Below are 19,420 nucleotides of genomic sequence, written 5' to 3'. Positions count from 1 at the left end.
GAGAGTACTAAGTATTTTTAGCACACATACACACAGGGAGAAATGAGAAGATTTTTTAAAGAAATTAAAGATGTCCAATACTATTTATTTCATAAAATTCTGTAAATTCATTTTTATCTTAATTTGCCCTTCTATCAAATTGCAATGTCTTAGTTTCATAACTACTATACCTATCAACAACAATTTAAACTTTTTAAATAATTTCAAAATCCTCTTAATTCTATTTTAGGAAAAAAAAAAATCAGCTTTTGACTAAAATCATCAATGAAGAGTAGAAAATAGCTGTCTGTACAAAGCAATGATGGTTTCCGTCCACACACATCGCTATCACACTGTTTATGTAGCCCCTTGCCAACCACAATCCTTCAAAAGAATAACATAGTCTTTTCTTAAAAGTTCTTTGTTAAATCCTTAATTGGTGGTTTGCTGTTTACTGTAATGGAAGTTGTAGTGGTTCTTTAGATAGAGTTGGGTTTAAGTTATATCTGGTGTAATTCTAAACAATGTTGAATTATTCAATAACTTGTTATTGAATTCATATTTTGAAAATCTCACATTTGGACTACATGTTCTATATATTTTTAATATGAACGTCAATTTCCATATCAATCGGATATTATTTACTATTCGATCTATAGATTCATATTTTTTTTGTATAATTTTAAATTACAAAAATTTAAATTTAAACAAGTGATTGATTATATATCTACTAATCTTTGATTATCTTGAAGATTATATATATATATATATATAAGTTGGATACCAAAAAAATCATTTGGCTTTGACGTTGCCCCTAGCTCTCTTTGTCTAATACTTAATCCATTAGTAGCATTACATTTATTAAACCTTTCACATTTATGTAGATTTAATTCCTAAACACTAAATCATCAAAATTATTTTGTTAATAAGAATCATGTTTAATCATGTTTAGATTTGTTTTCCCCCAAGTTTCACCATACTTTCTTATAGGGATGTTTTAGGCTCGTATTGCACTTGCTTTGACATGGTGTGGTTCTTATCTGTTCTAAATCCAAAATCCTCTAGGTATTTAATTAATATTGAAATTCAGAATCAACAGAAGATATCAAATGATAATTGGCATGTAGATGTCAGAATGGTTTCATATCATTTCATTCTCTGGAAAAAATAAAAATAAAAAGAAAAGAAAGTTTGGCAGGAGAAAATGACAAGAAGAGAAACATTAATGATGATGTTGAGATTTACACGGAATTAAACAAAGCTTTGCAAAGTGGTGATTGGAACGCTGCAAAGGAGTTTCTTAATACCCATCCGCATGCAATAAGTGCAAAAATCACAGATACGAACAAGACTGCTCTTCATGTTGCTGCTGAAGCTGGACATGAGCATATAGTGGAGGAGTTAGTGAGCTTAATGTCTGAAGAAAATTTGGAAATAAAAGATTTTGAAGGTTTCACAGCTCTAGCTCAAGCATCTTTTCGTGGAAGCTACCGAATGGTAGAATGCATGCTTGGAAAGAACAAGAACTTGAACAGCATGGGAAACGACGAGGGAAATATTCCACTTATTCTGGCCCTTTACAATGGGCAATTAGATTCGGCTCGTTATCTCTATTTGCTCACCCCACTGGAAATTCTAATGCCAGAAAATGGCACCATGGGGGCTGCAATTGTTTCCGAGGCTATATATAACAAAGCTTTGGGTAAGAATTAACTCTTCGTCTTAACTATCCATTGAGTGTTATTTTCTATTCGAAATTTTCGCTATATATGATTGATTAATTCTTTGTCCATATGTTATACAACACAATAGATATTGCTTTGGATTTAGTCAATCTTTGTCCACGTTTGGCTATTGCTCAAGACAGAATTGGTTACTGTCCTTTGTACGCACTGGCTTGTATGCCTGATTATTTCCTAGCTGGAAATCAGCTCGTATTTTGGAAACGATGGATCTACTCCGGTTAGTACCACCCTTTTACTCTTGCTTTTCAATTATATAAATGGATGAATTAAGTGATAAAAAAATTAAAAAAAAATTTAAAAAAAAAAAAAAAAAAAACTATGAAAAAGGGGGCCTTGAGGGCCAAGCCCATCTCCTCCGTATATAGATCCAATCTTTAGCCCAAAAGAGAAGAGAAGGGATGGTGTAAGGCTGTAGGCATTACAAGAGGCCCATTACGATAGGCCCTCCGTATATGGATCCAATCTATAACGGTTTTTTGTTAATTTAGGGGGAAGGGGTTTTTGAAACTTGGAATATTTTTGAGTATCTTTTTCCCCCTGTTTTATAACGGGATATCTTTTCATTCTTCATATCTTTTCCTGCCTTTTTATATTGTGCTAGTTACAGTAACGGATGAGATATTTGAATTTTAAATTCCTTTATTAAAAACATAAAGAGGCGCGAAGCCCTATTAGATATGTTGTTAAATAGTCAAGTTCTTAAACATAGTCCTAAACATTATTTGAAATTAAAAAAAAAAAAAGATTTTACATTAATAAATTGTTGATCGGTAGCATTGGAAGTGAAAATAAGCATTTCAAAATATGAATTTTGACATGCTTATGGAAAAAGCATGCAAGAATTAGAAAAAAAAAATCCTAATTTAATTTTTTTAAGAACGATTTTAATTTATTTAAAAAACAATATGTAACATGAGTTTTTTTTTTTTTTTTTGGATAATTTGATAGTTACAATGGAAAGGAGGAATTTGAACCCTAAATATCTTGAAAACACCAAAATACTAACCAATTGAGCTAAAAGGCTTTTGGCATATGAATCATATTTTAAATTTGTTAGAATTCTTAGAAACTTGTTGTAGTTAAAGGAATACAAGTGAAATGATGTCAATTTTCATTATCATAGTATTTGTATGCTTATGCGAAGTATTGGTTAATAATCCAAACTTATATGAAAACTAAAGAAGATATTTTAATAAAATATTTTTTTAAATTAAATATGTAGGGTTTAGATTTGTAGCTCAAACCCAAAAGATATGGGACGTAAGCCCAATAAGCCCAATACAATAAATTTGTAGAGAGTGAGTGAAAGAACTAAGCTGTTTGTGAACTAAACAACAGTTAATCAATATTTTAAAAGATGAACAAGTGCAAAAACAAACTTCAAACTTGAATAAATTGATGTCCGAGGAGATTAAAAGCTAATACAATTCTTAGAGCTACAGTAAATCTTTCTTCTTTCTCAATTTCAATTTTTTCCAATCCTTTTGCCATGAGAGGTCTCTTACATTTATATATTTTTCTTTTAGACCATCTTGATCATCCACTTGTTCTTCATCTAAGCATTCACTTGAGTACATGTCCCATCAGGTACCTTTTTTGGTTCTCTATGAGTGGTGGTAGCTGAAACTACACTGTTCAGGGGTCTTATTCACATAAATGCGGCCAAAAAAGTTGCTGCAGTGCATTTAATATGGTTGTAACAGATTTTCCTTTAGATATTTCTCTATTCTTATCATCTTTATACATGCTTGAAATTTATCCTTATTGTTGGAACTGCCAGGAAGATCACCTAAACCACCCAAATATTTGCTTAACCGATATCCCTCATATCCGAGGAGGACATACTCCTCGGACTATATTCCTCTATCACTTCCTTGCATGGTTCTCCAGTCCGGGGCCTTTCCTAATCATTTGCTCCTCCTCGGTCGTACCCACATCTTCAAATAGGGCCCAAGACCCAATATATAAATTCGGGCTTTTATCCCTACAATAGCCCCTCAAAATTTTAATTTTTCCCTCGCATCTGAGGAGAAAAAAATGGGATTTTGATCTTCCACAGAAATAAAGGCTAATAATGTAGAAATTACCTGAGTTTACACCTGTGGGAGCATAGATTTAGGCGCTTCATCATTGCTGCTGATGTTTCGATATTTACGAAGCGTTATTAATTGTTCTAGGCGGCGCTATGTCTTTCGCATCCAACGGTGAACCACTGATCCAACAAACGACATTTTTCCTCTGGATTTGGGCGGGATAACTCCCACTCATTTTCTGGCCCCTATATAAAGCCTTAAAGGAGATCATATTTTCTTTACTTTACAAATTCTCAGACTCTCCAGCGAACTCAAGCATTCAAACTCACAAAATTTTTCAAATCATCAATCTCATTTCTTTAAAAATCCATAAGAATCCTTCTACGGATTCAAGGATCATTCTTCAACCCAGTTTGTGTAAGTCTCAATTTCTTCAAACCTTTCATTCCTCCTCGGCCAGCTTCCTCGGCCTTCGAATTTTCATTTCCCAGTTATCGCTTTTAGTGTTTCTTCTTTTTTACTTATCTGAGATGGGTAGATTTAAGTATCTAGTTGATAGCCCTGCCTTGATAGAAACATTTAAGGAGACGTATCACATACCACAAGACGTAAGCTTGTGGTATTGTCCCCCAGAAGGACTATTACTTGACCGAAGAGAGGGAGAAGTCATAATCCCTATGATGGCGTTCATTGAAGGGGGAATGACTCTTCCTATAGGTCCTGTTACAAAAAATTACCTTCGTAATCATAGGCTTTCTCCTGATCAGTGTGCACCTAACGTTTTTAGGATCCTAGGAGTGATTGACGCTTTGAATCATCACTTAGGCTTGGAGCTCACCTAGCTTGATGTTGTCCATATGTACGAGTGTCATAGACAAAAGGGGGTGGGATTTTACCTTAAATCTCGATCCAACATTGTTAGGCTCATCTCCTGTCTTCCTAAGTCTAACAAGGGAATGAAAGATGACTATTTAATTGTCTCAGGTGCGTGGCATGACGGTCTTTATTGCCCAACCCAACCAGGAGAGCCAGGTGGGATATCTTAGACTTAGGTTTCCTAACAATAGATTTAAGGTCCTCGTCATTTAGCATTGCTTTTCTTTTCTTTGTATCAGTGTTTTTAAGTTTCTAATTATGCTTAATTCTGTTACGTTAACAGATAAAAGACAAGTTGCTCCTCGACTTAGTCTGACTAACATTGCCGCGCTCAATTACTTACTGAGATCAGAAATTTTTGTAATTGAAGACGGACAACTGCGGGCTGTTCATCTTATTCTCAGTTTCAAGCTGCTCTGGAACACATTTCAACTGGTCGGCAACACTATAAGGCAAGGAGACTATCGGATAAACCGAATAGACGTCTCTCAGCCTAATTTTTTAGCATCATTCGATCTTTCTCCCGTACCACATCTGAACCCACAGGGTGTACCACTACTCATCCAGCTAGTTCAACAGATTCCTCTTGAGGCAATCGCAGCAAGGAAAAGAGTTGCTTTCTCTACCTCTTCACTTGAGGAACAGATTGATAAGTTCCAGTTTGAAGAAGAAGCACCAAGAGAGGTTCAGGTGATTCCTCTTTTGGACACCGAAGAGGAGACTGATAGACAAACCAGCAACCACACTCCTATTTTAATAACTTCCGTTCCAGACGACTCATCGGAAGAGGAAGAGGAGATGGCTGTAAGTTTAAGAGACCTTATGAAGACAAGGAACAAATCAATGGTGCCCACAGAAGTCACCAAGTCTCAGCCCACTGTTAATCTTCCTCCACCCCCTCCTCAGCTCCCTGCTAATCTCGGCCTAAAGCCAACCCCTGAGCTGAAAAAGAAAAGGCTTAATACAGCTCTTGAGGAAGGTAGGGTGGAGCCTTCAAAAGGAAATAAATAGCAGAGTGGCTAAGGACCAATGGGGAAAAAAGGCTTCGTCCGTTGAGAGCCGAGACGACACTCTCATTGCTAATGTGCGCCAAGGACAGCGCACCTAGTCCCCCAAGCTAGAGTTGGATGGTGTTCCCTTCCCTTAGGACACCACAGTTAGCAATTATCAAGGGGGGAAGGCAAGTCTCATTGCTGAGGCCCTGGAGTAACCACTTTTCCTGCCAAAGGATATGGAGACTTACAGGCGTTTCAACCAGCATGAACTCTTCCTATCCCTTAAGAGGGACTTAGGCCATGGTAAGGGAATTGATCTACTTCTCCAATTAAAATGTTGGTCCTTTTTATTTGCCATTTTTCTTTATTTTATACTATTTTCCATTCTATTATGTAGATTACCCAACAAATTTATGTGGCCAAGGAATGGAATAAAAACGCTCGTAGTGAAGCTCAGGCAGAAGCCTATTCTCGGTCTGAGGTTGAAAATTCTCTGAGTAATCTAAAGGAAGACTATTCTAAGCTGTTCGAACAACTAAAAGAGATGACCAAAGAAAGAAATAGTCTTAATATAGGCCTTAAGAATGTTGAAAAGCAGGTTGAAGATCAATGCAAGCAATTGCACACGACTGAGATTAATCTAGAGACAAAGAGACAAATAGTCAAGGATCTTTAAGCTGAGCTTCAAAAAGCCAGGGACGCTGCCCAATTGGTCAAGGAGGCAACCGATGCTGAAAAGCAGGCAACATACAAGCTTGGGGTGGAAGAGACTCAAGTCAGACTTACAGAGGAATTTTTTGCAGTTTGCAAGGATTACTGTGATATAACCTGGGGTAAAGCCCTCGATGCTGCTGAGGTCCCTGCAGAATCTGACTTGAGGCGACCTGGGAGCATCTACTACGATCCTGAAATTCGCGAACTCCTAGGTCCTGACTCCTCTCCCTCCAAACAACTCCTAGAGGCCTCGGAACAGCCTTTGGTCGGACAAGTCCCTCCTGCCCTTCTTGAAGCTCCCAAGGAGTCTGGTCAAGTTGGTAGTTATGGAAAACAAGCTGAGGATCTTCAAGGTAAGGGTAAGGATTTGGGTAAAAAGAAAACTCCTCCTGAACCTAAGGACCAAGCCCCAGACGTTTCTGCCACCCAGTCCAGCCAGACTGTTGACCTAGTTGTCGTCACAAAGAAGGCTTAGATATTTAGGACTTTTATTTCATATTTGTACCAATTATATATATATATATATAGTTAATATTGTAAGGTACTAAAAAGTACTTTCTTTTTTATCACTGAAATTGTTCTTCTTTTATTTTCTATATCTTCGTTGCACATATTATAAGACTTATTGTTATTGCAAATCATGTTGACCTATAGCTACTGTAACCTAAGTAGACTTAACAACAATATCCTGCTAATGATGCAAATAACTTATACAAATACTGGAAAAAGTGGGTCGTATAAGAATTGTTAATAAATACAGGAAGCAATGAATGGTATGAAGGTCTTATATATTTTCTGGTACTTAAGTAAATAATTAGATGCTTTACTTGAATTGGTTTTTGTATAACACTTGCAAAGAATACTACTGAGCACTGATTCTGAACTAAGTACATGACCGAAGAGGCCTATCATAAGTTAGAGCATATTTAAATATCTCCGAAGGCTTCAGGTGTAATTGAATTTAAGTTCAAACACTAATAAGAATTGTAAGAGTGTTAACTAACTCATATCATCTGGTCTAAAGACTTCAGGCATGATTGGATTTAAGTTTAAACACTTATAAGAATTGCGAAGGAGTGTTAACTAACCCATATCATCTGGTCCGAGGACTTCAGGCATGATTGGATTTAAGTTTGAACACTTATAAGAATTGTAAGGAAGTGTTAACTAACCCATATCATTTGGTCCGAGGACTTCAGGCATGATTGAATTTAAGTTTAAACACTTATAAGAATTGTAAGGGAATGTTAACTAACCAATATCATCTAGTCCGAAGACTTCAGGCATGATTGGATTTAAGTTTAAACACTTATCCTGAAACCTTTAGGTAATAAATAAACATATTGATCAAAGAAAAAACTTGATTAATAATAATACCTTTTAAGGTTGTTTACATTCCAAGGGCGTGGTATTACATGGCCATCTAAGTCTTCCAAAAAATATGCCCCAATGCCAACCCTTGAGGTAATATGATATGGCTCTTTCTAATTGGGTCCTAACTTTCCCCAAGCTGGGTTCTTTGCAGTGCCCACAACTTTCCTGAGCACTAGATCACTGGGTTCTAAAGGCCTTAGCTATACGTTAGCATCATAACCCTGTCTGAGCTTTTGTTGGTAATATGCCAATTGGACCATTGCATTTTCCCTCATTTCCTCAATCAGATCCAAACTCTTCTCTAGCTGCTCATTATTGCTAATCAGATTGAACGAGCTAGTCTTCAATGTTGGGAACCCAGTCTCTAGAGGGATAACAGCTTCAGCCCCATAAGTCATTGAAAAGAGGGCCTTCCCAGTAGACCTGCAAGGCATAGTTCTGTATATCTAGAGTACATGTGGTAGTTCTTCCACCCATTTGCCCTTCGCGTCATCTAGTCTTTTTTTCAATCCATTTAGTATGACCTTGTTAACAGCTTCCATTTGCCCATTCCCTTGAGGATAAGCAGGAGTGGAATATCTATTTGTAATTCCTAATTCAAAGCAATAACTTCTAAAAGCGTTGCTATCAAACTAAAGACCGTTGTCCGAAATGAGGGTATGAGGATCTCAAATCGAGTGACAATATTTTTCCAAACAAATTTCTTTGTGTCTACATCTCTGATATTAGCTAGAGGTTCAGTTTCAACCTATTTGGTGAAATAATCTGTGCCGACCAGAAGATACTTCTTGTTTCCCACTGCTTTTGGGAATGGACCCATGATATCTAAGCCCTATTGAGCGAAAGGCCATGGGCTAGATAATGGATTAAGGATTCCACCTGGCTGGTGTATGTTTGGTGCAAACCGCTGACATTGATTGCATTTTTTAACATATTCAGGACCTCCTTTTGCATATTTGACCACCAATAGCCTTGGGTAATGGCTCTGTGTGCCAAGGATCTACCTCCAGTATGGCTTCCACAAATTCCCTCATGTAACTCCTCGAGGAGTGATTCAGCTGCTTCAAGATGCATGCACAACAAATATGGCCCTGAATAAGAACGTTTGTATAATTTTTGGTCCTCGGATAACCAGAATCTACTAGCCTTCCTCCGAACTTTGTCAGTTTCCAGCCTTTCTTCAGGCAAAATATCCTCCTTCAAGAATTGAATTATAGGGTCCATCTAGCTGAGCTCAGCTCTAATTTGATGAACCTGGACTGCCTCTCTTCTTACCTCCATGGGTTTATGCAAGTCTTCGACGAGGATAACCTGAGGCAGATCCTGTGCCGAGGAGGATGCGAGCATGGCCAGAGAATTAGCATGTGTATTACCATTTCTGGAGATGTGTAGCAAATTAAAAGAATCGAACTCTAACTGTAGACATTTAACTTGGCTTAAGTACCCTTGCATTCTTTCATCTTTCGCCTCAAATTCCCCTTGTACTTGTCCGACGACTAGCCTTAAGTTTGAGAACATTTTCACTAATTTTCCTCCAATTCTTTGAACCATAGTCATTCCCATCAATAGAGCTTTATATTCAGCCTCATTATTTGTGGTCATGAAGTTTAGTCTTAGTGACTTTTCAATAACAATCTTCTCTGGAGATATTAACATTAGCCTCACTCTGGAACCTTTCTGATTTGCTGCACCATCTACATACACCTCCTAGAATGGGAGGCCTTTCTGAGAGATCACACCAACCGATTTTTCATCCATGTTTTGTGTTGGTTCCAATTCTTCTACCGAGGGCTTAATGAACTCAGCCACCAGATCTGCAGGGACTTGCCCCTTTGTAGAGGTACGAGGCATATACTTGATGTCAAAAGCCCCTAGGATAGTGCCCCATTTGGCTATTCTCCCCATGTAGTCAACACTTCTGAGTATGGTTTTAAGCGGGAGTTGGGTAAGAACAACAACCATATGTGTTTGGAAATAATGAGACAACTTTCGTGTACCAAACACTACTGCTAGGATAGCTTTCTCCAGTGGCAGGTAACGAATCTCGGCTTCATGTAACGACTTACTCACCTAATAAACTGGCTTTTGTACACCACAATCTATTTGTATTAACACCAAGCTTACAACATAAGGAGCTACAACAATGTAGGCAAACAAGACTTCATCTGGCTTAGGACTGGACATGATTGGTAGTCGAGCTAGATAGTCTTTAAGTTGCTAGAAAGCTAAAGCACATTCTTCAGTCTACTCAAATCCTTTCCACTTATTGATCAGCAAGAAGAAAGGCCTACACCTATCTGTTGATCGAGAGATAAATCGGTTCAGAGCGGCAGCCATTCTAGTCAATTTCTAGACCTTTTTGGGATTCCGAGGAGGTTGTAAATTGTTGATGGCCTTTATCTGATTTGGGTTGACCTCAATTCCCTTGTGAGTTATCATGTAACCCAAGAATTTGCTTGATCCCATACTAAATGAACATTTGGATGCATTAAAACGCAACTTGTATCTTCTGAGAACTTTAAAAATGTTTCCAAGATCTTTCATGTGCTCAGAAACAATCTTACTCTTCACCACCATGTCATCTATGTAAATCTCAATACTTTTATCCAGCTGTGGCCCAAACATCCTCGTCATCATTCTTTGATAGGTAGATCCTGCATTTTTCAAACCAAATGGCATCACTTTGTAGTGGTAGTTCCCAATAAGGGTGACAAAAGCAGTCTTCTCCAGATCATCCAGGACTAATGGTATTTAGTGATAAACTTGGAAAGTATCCAGAAAACTCATCTGAGGATGGCCAATAGTTGCATCCATTAGCTAGTCTATTTTAGGCATAGGGAATGGATCCTTAGGGCAAACCTTATTTAAGTCGGTGAAATCTACGCATACTCGCCACTTCCCATTCTTCTTCTTTACCACCATAGTATTCGCTGGCCATTCAGGATAAAAAAACTTCTTTAATAGCTCTAACTTATTTGAACTTTGTTACTTCCTCTCGCACTGCGTCAGCATGCTCCTTGGATGGGCACCGAAGAGGCTGTTTCCTAGGGGTGATCAATGGGTTGACCTTCAGATGGTGACATATGAATTCTGGATCCACTCCCGGGGCTTCGTAAGCATTCCAAGCAAATACATCAATGTTTCTTTTAAGAAATTCTATAAGCTCTTCCTTCTCCTGAAGAGGTAACTCAGATCTAACTTGAAAGAACTTCTCTAGATCATCTCCGACAGTAACTTTTCTTAGATCTTCACACCTCGCACCCTTGGCTGAATCATTGATGGGCAATACCAGAGGTTTTAATTGCTATAAATCCCTTCTAGCATGGGCTGAGGACTCAACTTCGGGCTTATGCTGAATGATAGCCACTAAGCATTGCCTAGCCATAGATTGATCTCCCAAAATTTCCTTAACTTGGCCTTCAGATGGATACTTAACCTTCTGATGCAGAGTAGAGGAAATAGCCTCGAGCGTGTGAAGCCAAGGTCTAGCCACAATTGCAGTATAGGGTGAATATGTGTCTATGACAATGAAATCTACCTCTACCACCTCTGGACCAGTCTGTACAGGTAGTCGTATTTGGCCCTTCGGGATAACAACTCTTCCTTCGAAACTCACCAGGGGGGAATTATAGGGAGTTAAGTCCTTAGGTTTTAAGTTCAGCCCCTTATAGAGATCAGAGTACATTATCTTAGCTCCACTGCCCTGGTCTACCATTACCCTCTTCACGTCATATCCCCCAATTCTGAGGATGATGACCAAAGCGTCGTCATGGGGTTGAATGGTTCTAATCTTATCTTCGTCCGAGAATCCTAGAACTGGTAGAATATCTGTTTTAGCCCTCTTCGAATTTTGATTAATGTCTTCTATGGGTAAACGGGCTACAGACATTACCCTAGATGGGTAGGATCTTGTTTTCCTAGGTGCAGCGGAGATGACATTGATAGTTTCCAATGGGAGTCTTGAAGAAACATCTCTTCGAGATTCTAAGCTTGCTTGACTCCCCTGACTACTGGAATGATGCAGGAGTTGTTTTAATTTACCCTCGCGGATAAGCTGTTCCAAATGATCCTAGAAACTCCTACAATCTTTTGTGGTATGCCTATGATCCTGGTGATATTGGCAGTAGAGGTTGCAATTACGTTTTTCAGGATTTCCCATCATCTTATTCGGCCGTTTGAAGAATGGCTTATTTTTAATCTGCTCCAAAACTTGATGTATCGGTTCTCAGAATATAGCATTAACTGCTTGAAGATTTGTTGATCCTGACTGTCCAGCAAAATCTCTCCTTGATCTATTGTTACTATAACGATCTGACTTGAAATCCCTCCTCTCTTGAGGGATAACCTTATCCTTCCCTTTTCCTTGCTGTTGATCTTCTTCAATTCTCTTATACTTATTAATCCTGTCCATCAGTTGACGCACACTGGTGACAGGTTTTCCAGCCAGAGACTTTCTCAAACCATGGTCAGTTAGGAGGCTGAGCTTAAATGTATTGAGGGCCACTTCGTCAAAATCACCCTTCATCTCATTAAACATCTTCCAGTACCTGTTAGAATATGTTTAAGGATAGCAAGGAAGCTAAGGGCGGAGCAATTCTTTGACAAGTGACAAAACGAGAACCAAATGCTTGAGTGAGCTCTTTGAAGGAGCTAATATAATAAGCTTTTAGGCTGTCGTACCACCTCATTGCAACTGGTCCTAGACTGGAGGAGAAAACCTTACACATCATAGCTTCATCCTTGGAATGAACAACCATCCTTTGGTTGAAATGGCTTACGTGTTCCACAGGGTCTGTTCGACCATTATAAACAGTGAACGTTGGTTGATGAAAATGACGAGGAAGTCTTGCCTCTTCAATCCTATGTGTGAAAGGCGATCTGGAGTTGCTCATAGTGTCATTTCCCACCTTTCCACAGGATGAGCTTCGATGTTGCCGTTTACAATAATGCTCATCTTCATAGGAAAATGATTCACTAACTGGGGTCCAAGACCTTCGCCTATAATTGACATCCTGTTCGTCATCAAAATTGTCATCAGAGTTTGAAGAAGTCCGCTTTCGTTTTGCATGGCGTAACTTTCTTTTTAACTGATCAATTTCTAGTTGCATGTTCTTGTTATTCTCTGCATGAGACATGTGACTTCCACCTCGTGATTGGTTTTGATCAGTACGTGTGGTATGTACACTACCTTCACGATTAACCCTCTGCTCTAGAGTAAGGAAAGGATCAACGTGTTGGGATGTCCTGGATTCTGTTGGCTGTTGCCCTGGTTCAGCCATCGTCAACTGTTGCTTCCACTCTTGCTCAAGCTCTTCCCACAGACGGTGCCAATTGTAGGGTCTAGATTTGTAGCTTAAACCCAAAAGATATGGGACGTAAGCCCAATAAGCCCAATACAATAAATTTGTAGAGAGTGAATGAAAGAACTAACCTGTTTGTGAACTAAACAACAGTTAATCAAGATTTTAAAAGATGAACAAGTGCAAAAATAGACTTCAAACTTGAATAAATTGATGTCTGAGGAGATTAAAAGCTAATACAATTCTTAGAGCTACAGTAAATCTTCCTTCTTTCTCACTTTCAATTTTTTCCGATCCTTTTGCCATGAGAGGTCTCTTACATTTATATATTTTTCTTTAAGACCATCTTGATCGTCCACTTGTTCTTCATCTAAGCATTCACTTGAGTACATGTCCCATCAGGTACCTTCTTTGATTCTCCATGAGCAGCTGAAACTGCACTGTTCAGGAATCTTCTCCATATAAATGCGGCCAAAAAAGTTGCTGCAGTGCATTTAATGTGGTTGTAGCAGCTTTGCCTTTAGATATTTTTCTATTCTTATCATCTTTATACATGCCTGAAGTTCATTCTTATCGTTGGAACTGCCAGGAAGATCACCTAAACCACCCAGGTATTTGCTTAACCGATATCCCTCATATCTGAGGAGGACATACTCCTTGGACTATATTCCTCTATCACTTCCTTGCATGGTTCTTCAGTTCGGGGCCTTTTCCAATCATTTGCTCCTCCTCGGACGTATCCACATCTTCAAATAAGGCCCAAGGCCCAATATATAAATTCAGGCTTTTATCCCCACAAAATAGATAATATAATTCTAGTGATTAAGATATAATTTATCCAAATTTTTTATAAATTGTGTAAGTTTAGCTTTTATCAAATCCAAGAATTATTGTAGATTATAATTTATAATAAATAGCGGAACTTCTTTAAGATTCTTGACAGTTCTGGTAATCCAATTTTTATTGGAATCGTATTTTAAATTTCTTGAAATTTAAGTAGACTTTGATTTATAACAAACTAATTTAATAATTTTAATATTTATAGTGCAATACATTGAGAAAGCACATCCTACAACGAATAATACTTAAGTCAAGTCGCATAGCACAAGCACAACGCCCAATTTTTATTATTAATACAAAAAATTATGATAAATTATAAATGATCAAAATAATTGAAAATAAATAATGATTTTTTTAGATATATAGAAATTTTTTATAATAGAATTTTAATAAGAAAAACATTTTTAAACATCTTACAACTTTGATTATAGAGTTTCTATAATTTTATTGTGCTTAGAGGCTTAGAGCATTCACATACATTAATACATAGAGCTAAAATTTTTAGCTTTTAGGGCTTCAAACACTTAATTTTTGTATTTTAATACCACACTCAAACAATAAAACCTGCATCTCATCTCTTACCACATCACCTATTAAAAAAATATAAGCACTCATTAAAATAATAATCAGAGCAATCAGCCACAACCACTCACCACAATCATGGCAACCGCCACAACCCCTAGATACAAACTCACCATCCAAAAAAAAAAGAAAAAAAAAAGAAAAAAGAAAAAAAAAAAAAGAAAACACAAACACACACACAAACACACCTTAGCAGCCACAAAACCCACCAACTCGCCATCCCACTAGGCAGCAGCTTGCCACCATCATCGCCACAAATGAAATCCACTAGATCAACCAAAACCAAAAAGCACCATATCAATAAAGCTTGGATAGCTTGGATTTGATCAAGAGAGAAAACGAGATAGCGACAGAGAGAAGAGAAAACTCACTCCAACCCCAAACCCACCCCACCACTAACCTGCCATCGCTATACTTATCCGATCCATGAACCCACAACACCGCAAACCCACCTCTTAATCTTCATCGTTTGTCTTTGTGAGAGAGAGAGAGAGAGAGAAATGTTTTTTTTTTTTTTTTTTAATTGAAGGAAGAGATATAGTGTTAATAAAAAATGAGAAAGGTTTTTATGCAAACTGGTTCTAGAAATTTTTATGCAATCCATTATATGGCAGTTAAAAAAAACCATCTACATGATTTATAGTCCATGACATTTATAATGAGTCATATGATTTACTAAAATAATACATGTGAATGACTTTTTTAATTGTTGTGTATTGGGTTGTATAAAAATTCCTGCAATTAAGGTTGCATAAAAACCTTACTCATAAAATTTGGGTTTTATTTTTAACTAGTTGCTGCAGCAACTTCTATAAATTGCAGTTTACTATATTGAATTGCTAAAAATATTCAGATTTAGAAACTTCGATAAAGCATGATTTTTGGTTCTATGAGTGCTAAAATAGCTTTTTTGTTAAAATACAACCCTTAAAACATCCTATAATTAGAAAAATTAAGAATACTTTTGTAAGAAATTATTTCTATAAGAGACTATTTTAATAATCGATAATGGCATGGATCTATTTTGAAATAGGAAATCCTAATTTAATGTTTTGGGAATGATATTAATTTATTTAAATTAATATGTAATATGATTTTTTTTTTTTTGGTTAATAATTCAATAGTTACAATGGGGAGAGGGAATTTGAACCCTAGATGTCTTGGAAACACTAAAATACTAACAAATTAAGCTAAAAGTCTCTTGGCATTTGAGTCATATTTTAAATTTGTTAGAATTCTTATAAAGTTTTTTTTTTTTTTTTTGAGAATGCGGATTCTTATAAAGTTGTTGCAATTAAAGGAATACAACTGAAATGATGTCATATTCAATATTAAAGTTGTTGCAATTAAAGGAATACAACTGAAATGATGTCATATTCAATATTATAGTATTTGTATGCTTATGCAAAGTACGGGTTAATCCAAACTTATATGAAAACAAAAGAAAATATTTTAATAAAATATTTGAAATTAAAACATTAAATATATAATAGAATTATAGGGTTTAAAATATAATTTACCCAAATTATTTAAATAATAATTGTGTAAGTTTAGCTTTTATCAATTAAACTCTACTTATAGGGTTTATAATTTAAAATAAATAGTAAAAATTATTTAAAATTCTTGATAGTTCTGGTAATTGAATTTTTATTGGAATTGTATTTTAAATTTCTTGAAATTTAAGCAGAATTTTATTTATAAAAAAACTATCTTAATAATATTTTAATATGTATAGTATGGTTGACTGAGAAAGCACGTCCTAATACAGATAATACTTAAGTCAAGTTGCATAGCACAAGCATAATGCCCAATTTTTGTTATTAATAATAAAAATTATGATAAATGATCAAAAAAATTTAAAATAAATAATGAATTTTTGAGATATATAGGAGTTTTTTATGATAGAATTTTAATAAGAAAAGAATTTTAAAACGTCTTATAACTTTGATTATACAATTTCTATAATTTTAATGTGCTTGTAGTGTGTCCACACAGTGAAAATATATTTTATGACTTGCAACACTTACATTAAACCAAAATCATATTTCACAAGTATAATGTGTAATTCCCAACTTAAATCAATGTAAAAAAAATAAAAATAAAAAAGAAGAAAGAAAGATGACTTCCACTCATATATAACCTTATAATAATTTATTATTTTTATACATGAAAAAGAAAGCGACAGAAAATGTGAGTTAGTACATACAGAATATAAATGAGACTTATTATTAATTAACTTTTTTATGTCTTAACCACGTGATTATGTTACTTAAAAAAGTTTTTTTTTTTTTGGGGGGGGGGATTACTTAAAAATTTATATTAATATGTTTGTTCGGAATTTGTTTATTTTTAGTATCTTATTTGCATAGTGTTTATCAAAAGATATAGTTTTTTTTTTATTTTATTTTTTTTAATGTTAAATATGTTACAAAAGGCTAAGGTTGAGTTTGGCACCCACTTTTTACTAGCTTTTAGCTAAAACTTATTTACTGTTTGTGGATCCCAAGCAAGTTCCACAAAAACCCAAGCTTATTCGTTTTGCGTTTTGCGTTCCATATTACATGTATTCTGTTGCAAAGTTTTGGTTAAAAAGTCAGTTTAAATTAACTATTTGTGGGTCCCATTTTAGGATTTTTCCTCAAAATACTAAGTCCTTTTTTGCTTACTATGGGTCCTAGTGTCCCACTCTACTTCTTTTTTTTTTTTTTTTTTTAACAAAAAATCAATGAACTTATCTTATTTAAATTTTAGTTTTTATATACAGTACTTTTAGTGAAAAACTAGATAAGCTATTTCAAAACGGACAATAAAACTTTTTTTATTTTAAAAAAAAAAAAAGAGCTAAAAGTTAGATTTTTTACAAAAATGTTAAGACAAAAAATAGGTCCTCTATATTTGCCCATATAGCCAAACTTTTTTTATTTAAAAAAAAGAGCTAAAAGTTAGATTTTTTACAAAAATGTTAAGACAAAAAATAGGTCCTCTATATTTGCCCATATAGCCAAACTTTTTTTATTTAAAAAAAAGAGCTAAAAGTTAGATTTTTTACAAAAATGTTAAGACAAAAAATAGGTCCTCTATATTTGCCCATATAGCCAAACTTTTTTTATTAAAAAAAAAGAGCTAAAAGTTAGATTTTTTACAAAAATGTTAAGACAAAAAATAGGTCCTCTATATTTGCCCATATATGCATGGCTATGCTGAATGTAAATGTGGGGGAGGGGGAGGGGAAGGAGGGAAGGTAGGAAGGAAAAAAAAGAGGGGGGGGGGGGTGAAGAATTAGACCATTATCTCGACAATAATGAGACAAGCTAGTATTTGCAGTGAACTAAGGGTTAAATTTGTTCTATACAAACTATATTGCATAGTTTACACATACCTCAAAAAGCAACTGAAATTGTGACTTCACAACAATTTGCATGTAATAAACATCTTTCCTAGGATAAAGCCAAATTGTAATAATATTTTGTTTCAAAATATCAATTTATCTCAGGATGTAGTGAAGTTTGAATTATATAATTTTGTGTGTGTGTTTTTTCCCCCTTAAAGGTATCCATATTCAATCGGTTGGTCCCCTCAATGAAATTCGTTTGAACATTCAAAAACCAACGGGAAACCTAAGTAATGATAAAGAAATTATTGGATCAGGTATGTCACTATCCAAAGTTCTTTTTCTCAAGAATTGGGTTGTAAGAGCATTCATCTTGTATCTCTAAAATTTTCTCCAAATTTGAAGATAAGGATTTATTTTTTCTATTTTAGCTAACTATTTTTCAAAACATCCACATTACAATTCTTATATTATTTTTCTCAAAAAAAGAAAAGAAAAAAAGAAACCTTTTATTATACTATATTTTATTAAAATATTACTAATTTTTAATATATACATATATATTTATTTTAAATTTCTCCCACTTTTTAGAACACCCATTTTTTTCTCTCAGTTACTAACACACAAAAAATAATAATATAACTGTTTGGGACTAAACAATACTTTCCTGAATATAGAGAAGCATTGCATTCATACTAACTCATGTAAAATAGCATAAAGTCTAAAATATTGTCAATGAATCCCCAAAATCACCCACTTCATATCAATAATTGGTTATGAAAAATAAGATTTTGCTACAGTACTCATGCAAATATACAAGTAACGGTAGCTTATGCAAAATTACTGTTTTGTGTGTGTGTGTGTGTGTGGTTTTCCTAAGGGTGAAAGAAGATAGTGGATAGTGATTGTTGTGTATAAAGAGGAAAAAACTATTAAGAGTTTAGAATAGAAAATCAGATGTGGATGCATTGAAAAATAGTTAGCCAAAATAGTCAAAATAGGTTTATATTCTATAAAAGACAGTAATATTTGCATAAGCTAATATTTATTGAGGTTATGAGTAGGGAAGCCCACGTGAGAGTTTTTTTGGAGTTCATTCCCTAAATTGATCACTTATCCTATTTATTGAGAATCAAAGTGTTTGGGAGAAAAGGAAAATAGAGAGAACCAGAAAACGTAGTAAACTATGACATATTAGATTGATACAAATATGTTCTTTAAATAAATGGGAAAATAGGAATTAGAGAAGCGGGAAATTAGGAACTAACAGCTAAAAGTTGTACACGTGTCCAACTAACTAACGAAGTCCCACATTATAAGCTTGCTTATCCACATGTTGTTTAGCCCATACAAATAAAACTACTTGTCATTTAAGCAGATAATAGCTTCAGTAACTTTGTCTTCATGTTTTTGGATTTGTGCTTGTATCATCTGCTTGTATTCATGCTTGCACAATCTTAACACTCCCACTCAAGATGGAGTGAAGATGTTAAGGATGCCCATCTTGCTAAGTAAAGTTGTGAACAATTGTGAACTAAGAGGTTTGGTAAACAAATCTGCCAGTTGATGTTTAGTGGGAAGTTGGGAACATGGAAAGTTTTGATCAGCTCAGCTTGTATCTTTTCTCTCACAAGATGACAGTCTATCTCTA

At 35.3% G+C, this 19,420-nt stretch overlaps 2 protein-coding genes across 3 annotated transcripts; one reads left to right on the top strand and one right to left on the bottom strand.

Moving 5' to 3' along the window:
* The first annotated feature begins 625 nt into the window (after positions 1 to 625).
* On the top strand, positions 626 to 6,817 carry LOC136067821 (uncharacterized). Of its 2 annotated transcripts, XR_010629227.1 has the most exons (4): positions 626 to 1,681; positions 1,792 to 1,941; positions 4,917 to 5,931; positions 6,026 to 6,817. XR_010629227.1 is itself a non-coding variant. In XM_065774138.1 (3 exons), exons 1-3 carry the CDS (start codon positions 1,393 to 1,395, stop codon positions 5,642 to 5,644), a joined length of 1,167 nt encoding a protein of 388 aa, XP_065630210.1. In that variant the 5' UTR covers positions 626 to 1,392; the 3' UTR covers positions 5,645 to 6,009. The 2 variants fall into 2 exon arrangements, 1 of the variants encoding a protein (XP_065630210.1); XM_065774138.1 differs by lacking the exon at positions 6,026 to 6,817 and having other exon boundaries at positions 4,917 to 6,009.
* Positions 6,818 to 11,020: 4,203 nt separating this feature from the next.
* LOC136068115 (uncharacterized) lies at positions 11,021 to 11,605 on the bottom strand. Its single transcript, XM_065774821.1, has one exon. It carries the CDS (start codon positions 11,603 to 11,605, stop codon positions 11,021 to 11,023), a length of 585 nt encoding a protein of 194 aa, XP_065630893.1.
* Between the last annotated feature and the right edge of the window lie 7,815 nt (positions 11,606 to 19,420).

Source organism: Quercus suber, unplaced genomic scaffold (assembly GCF_002906115.3).
Source record: "Quercus suber isolate HL8 unplaced genomic scaffold, Cork oak 2.0 scaffold_7, whole genome shotgun sequence".
Taxonomy (NCBI): Eukaryota; Viridiplantae; Streptophyta; class Magnoliopsida; order Fagales; family Fagaceae; genus Quercus; species Quercus suber.
Note: the sequence above shows the minus strand (reverse complement) of the source record. Positions and strands in the feature narration are given on the sequence as shown.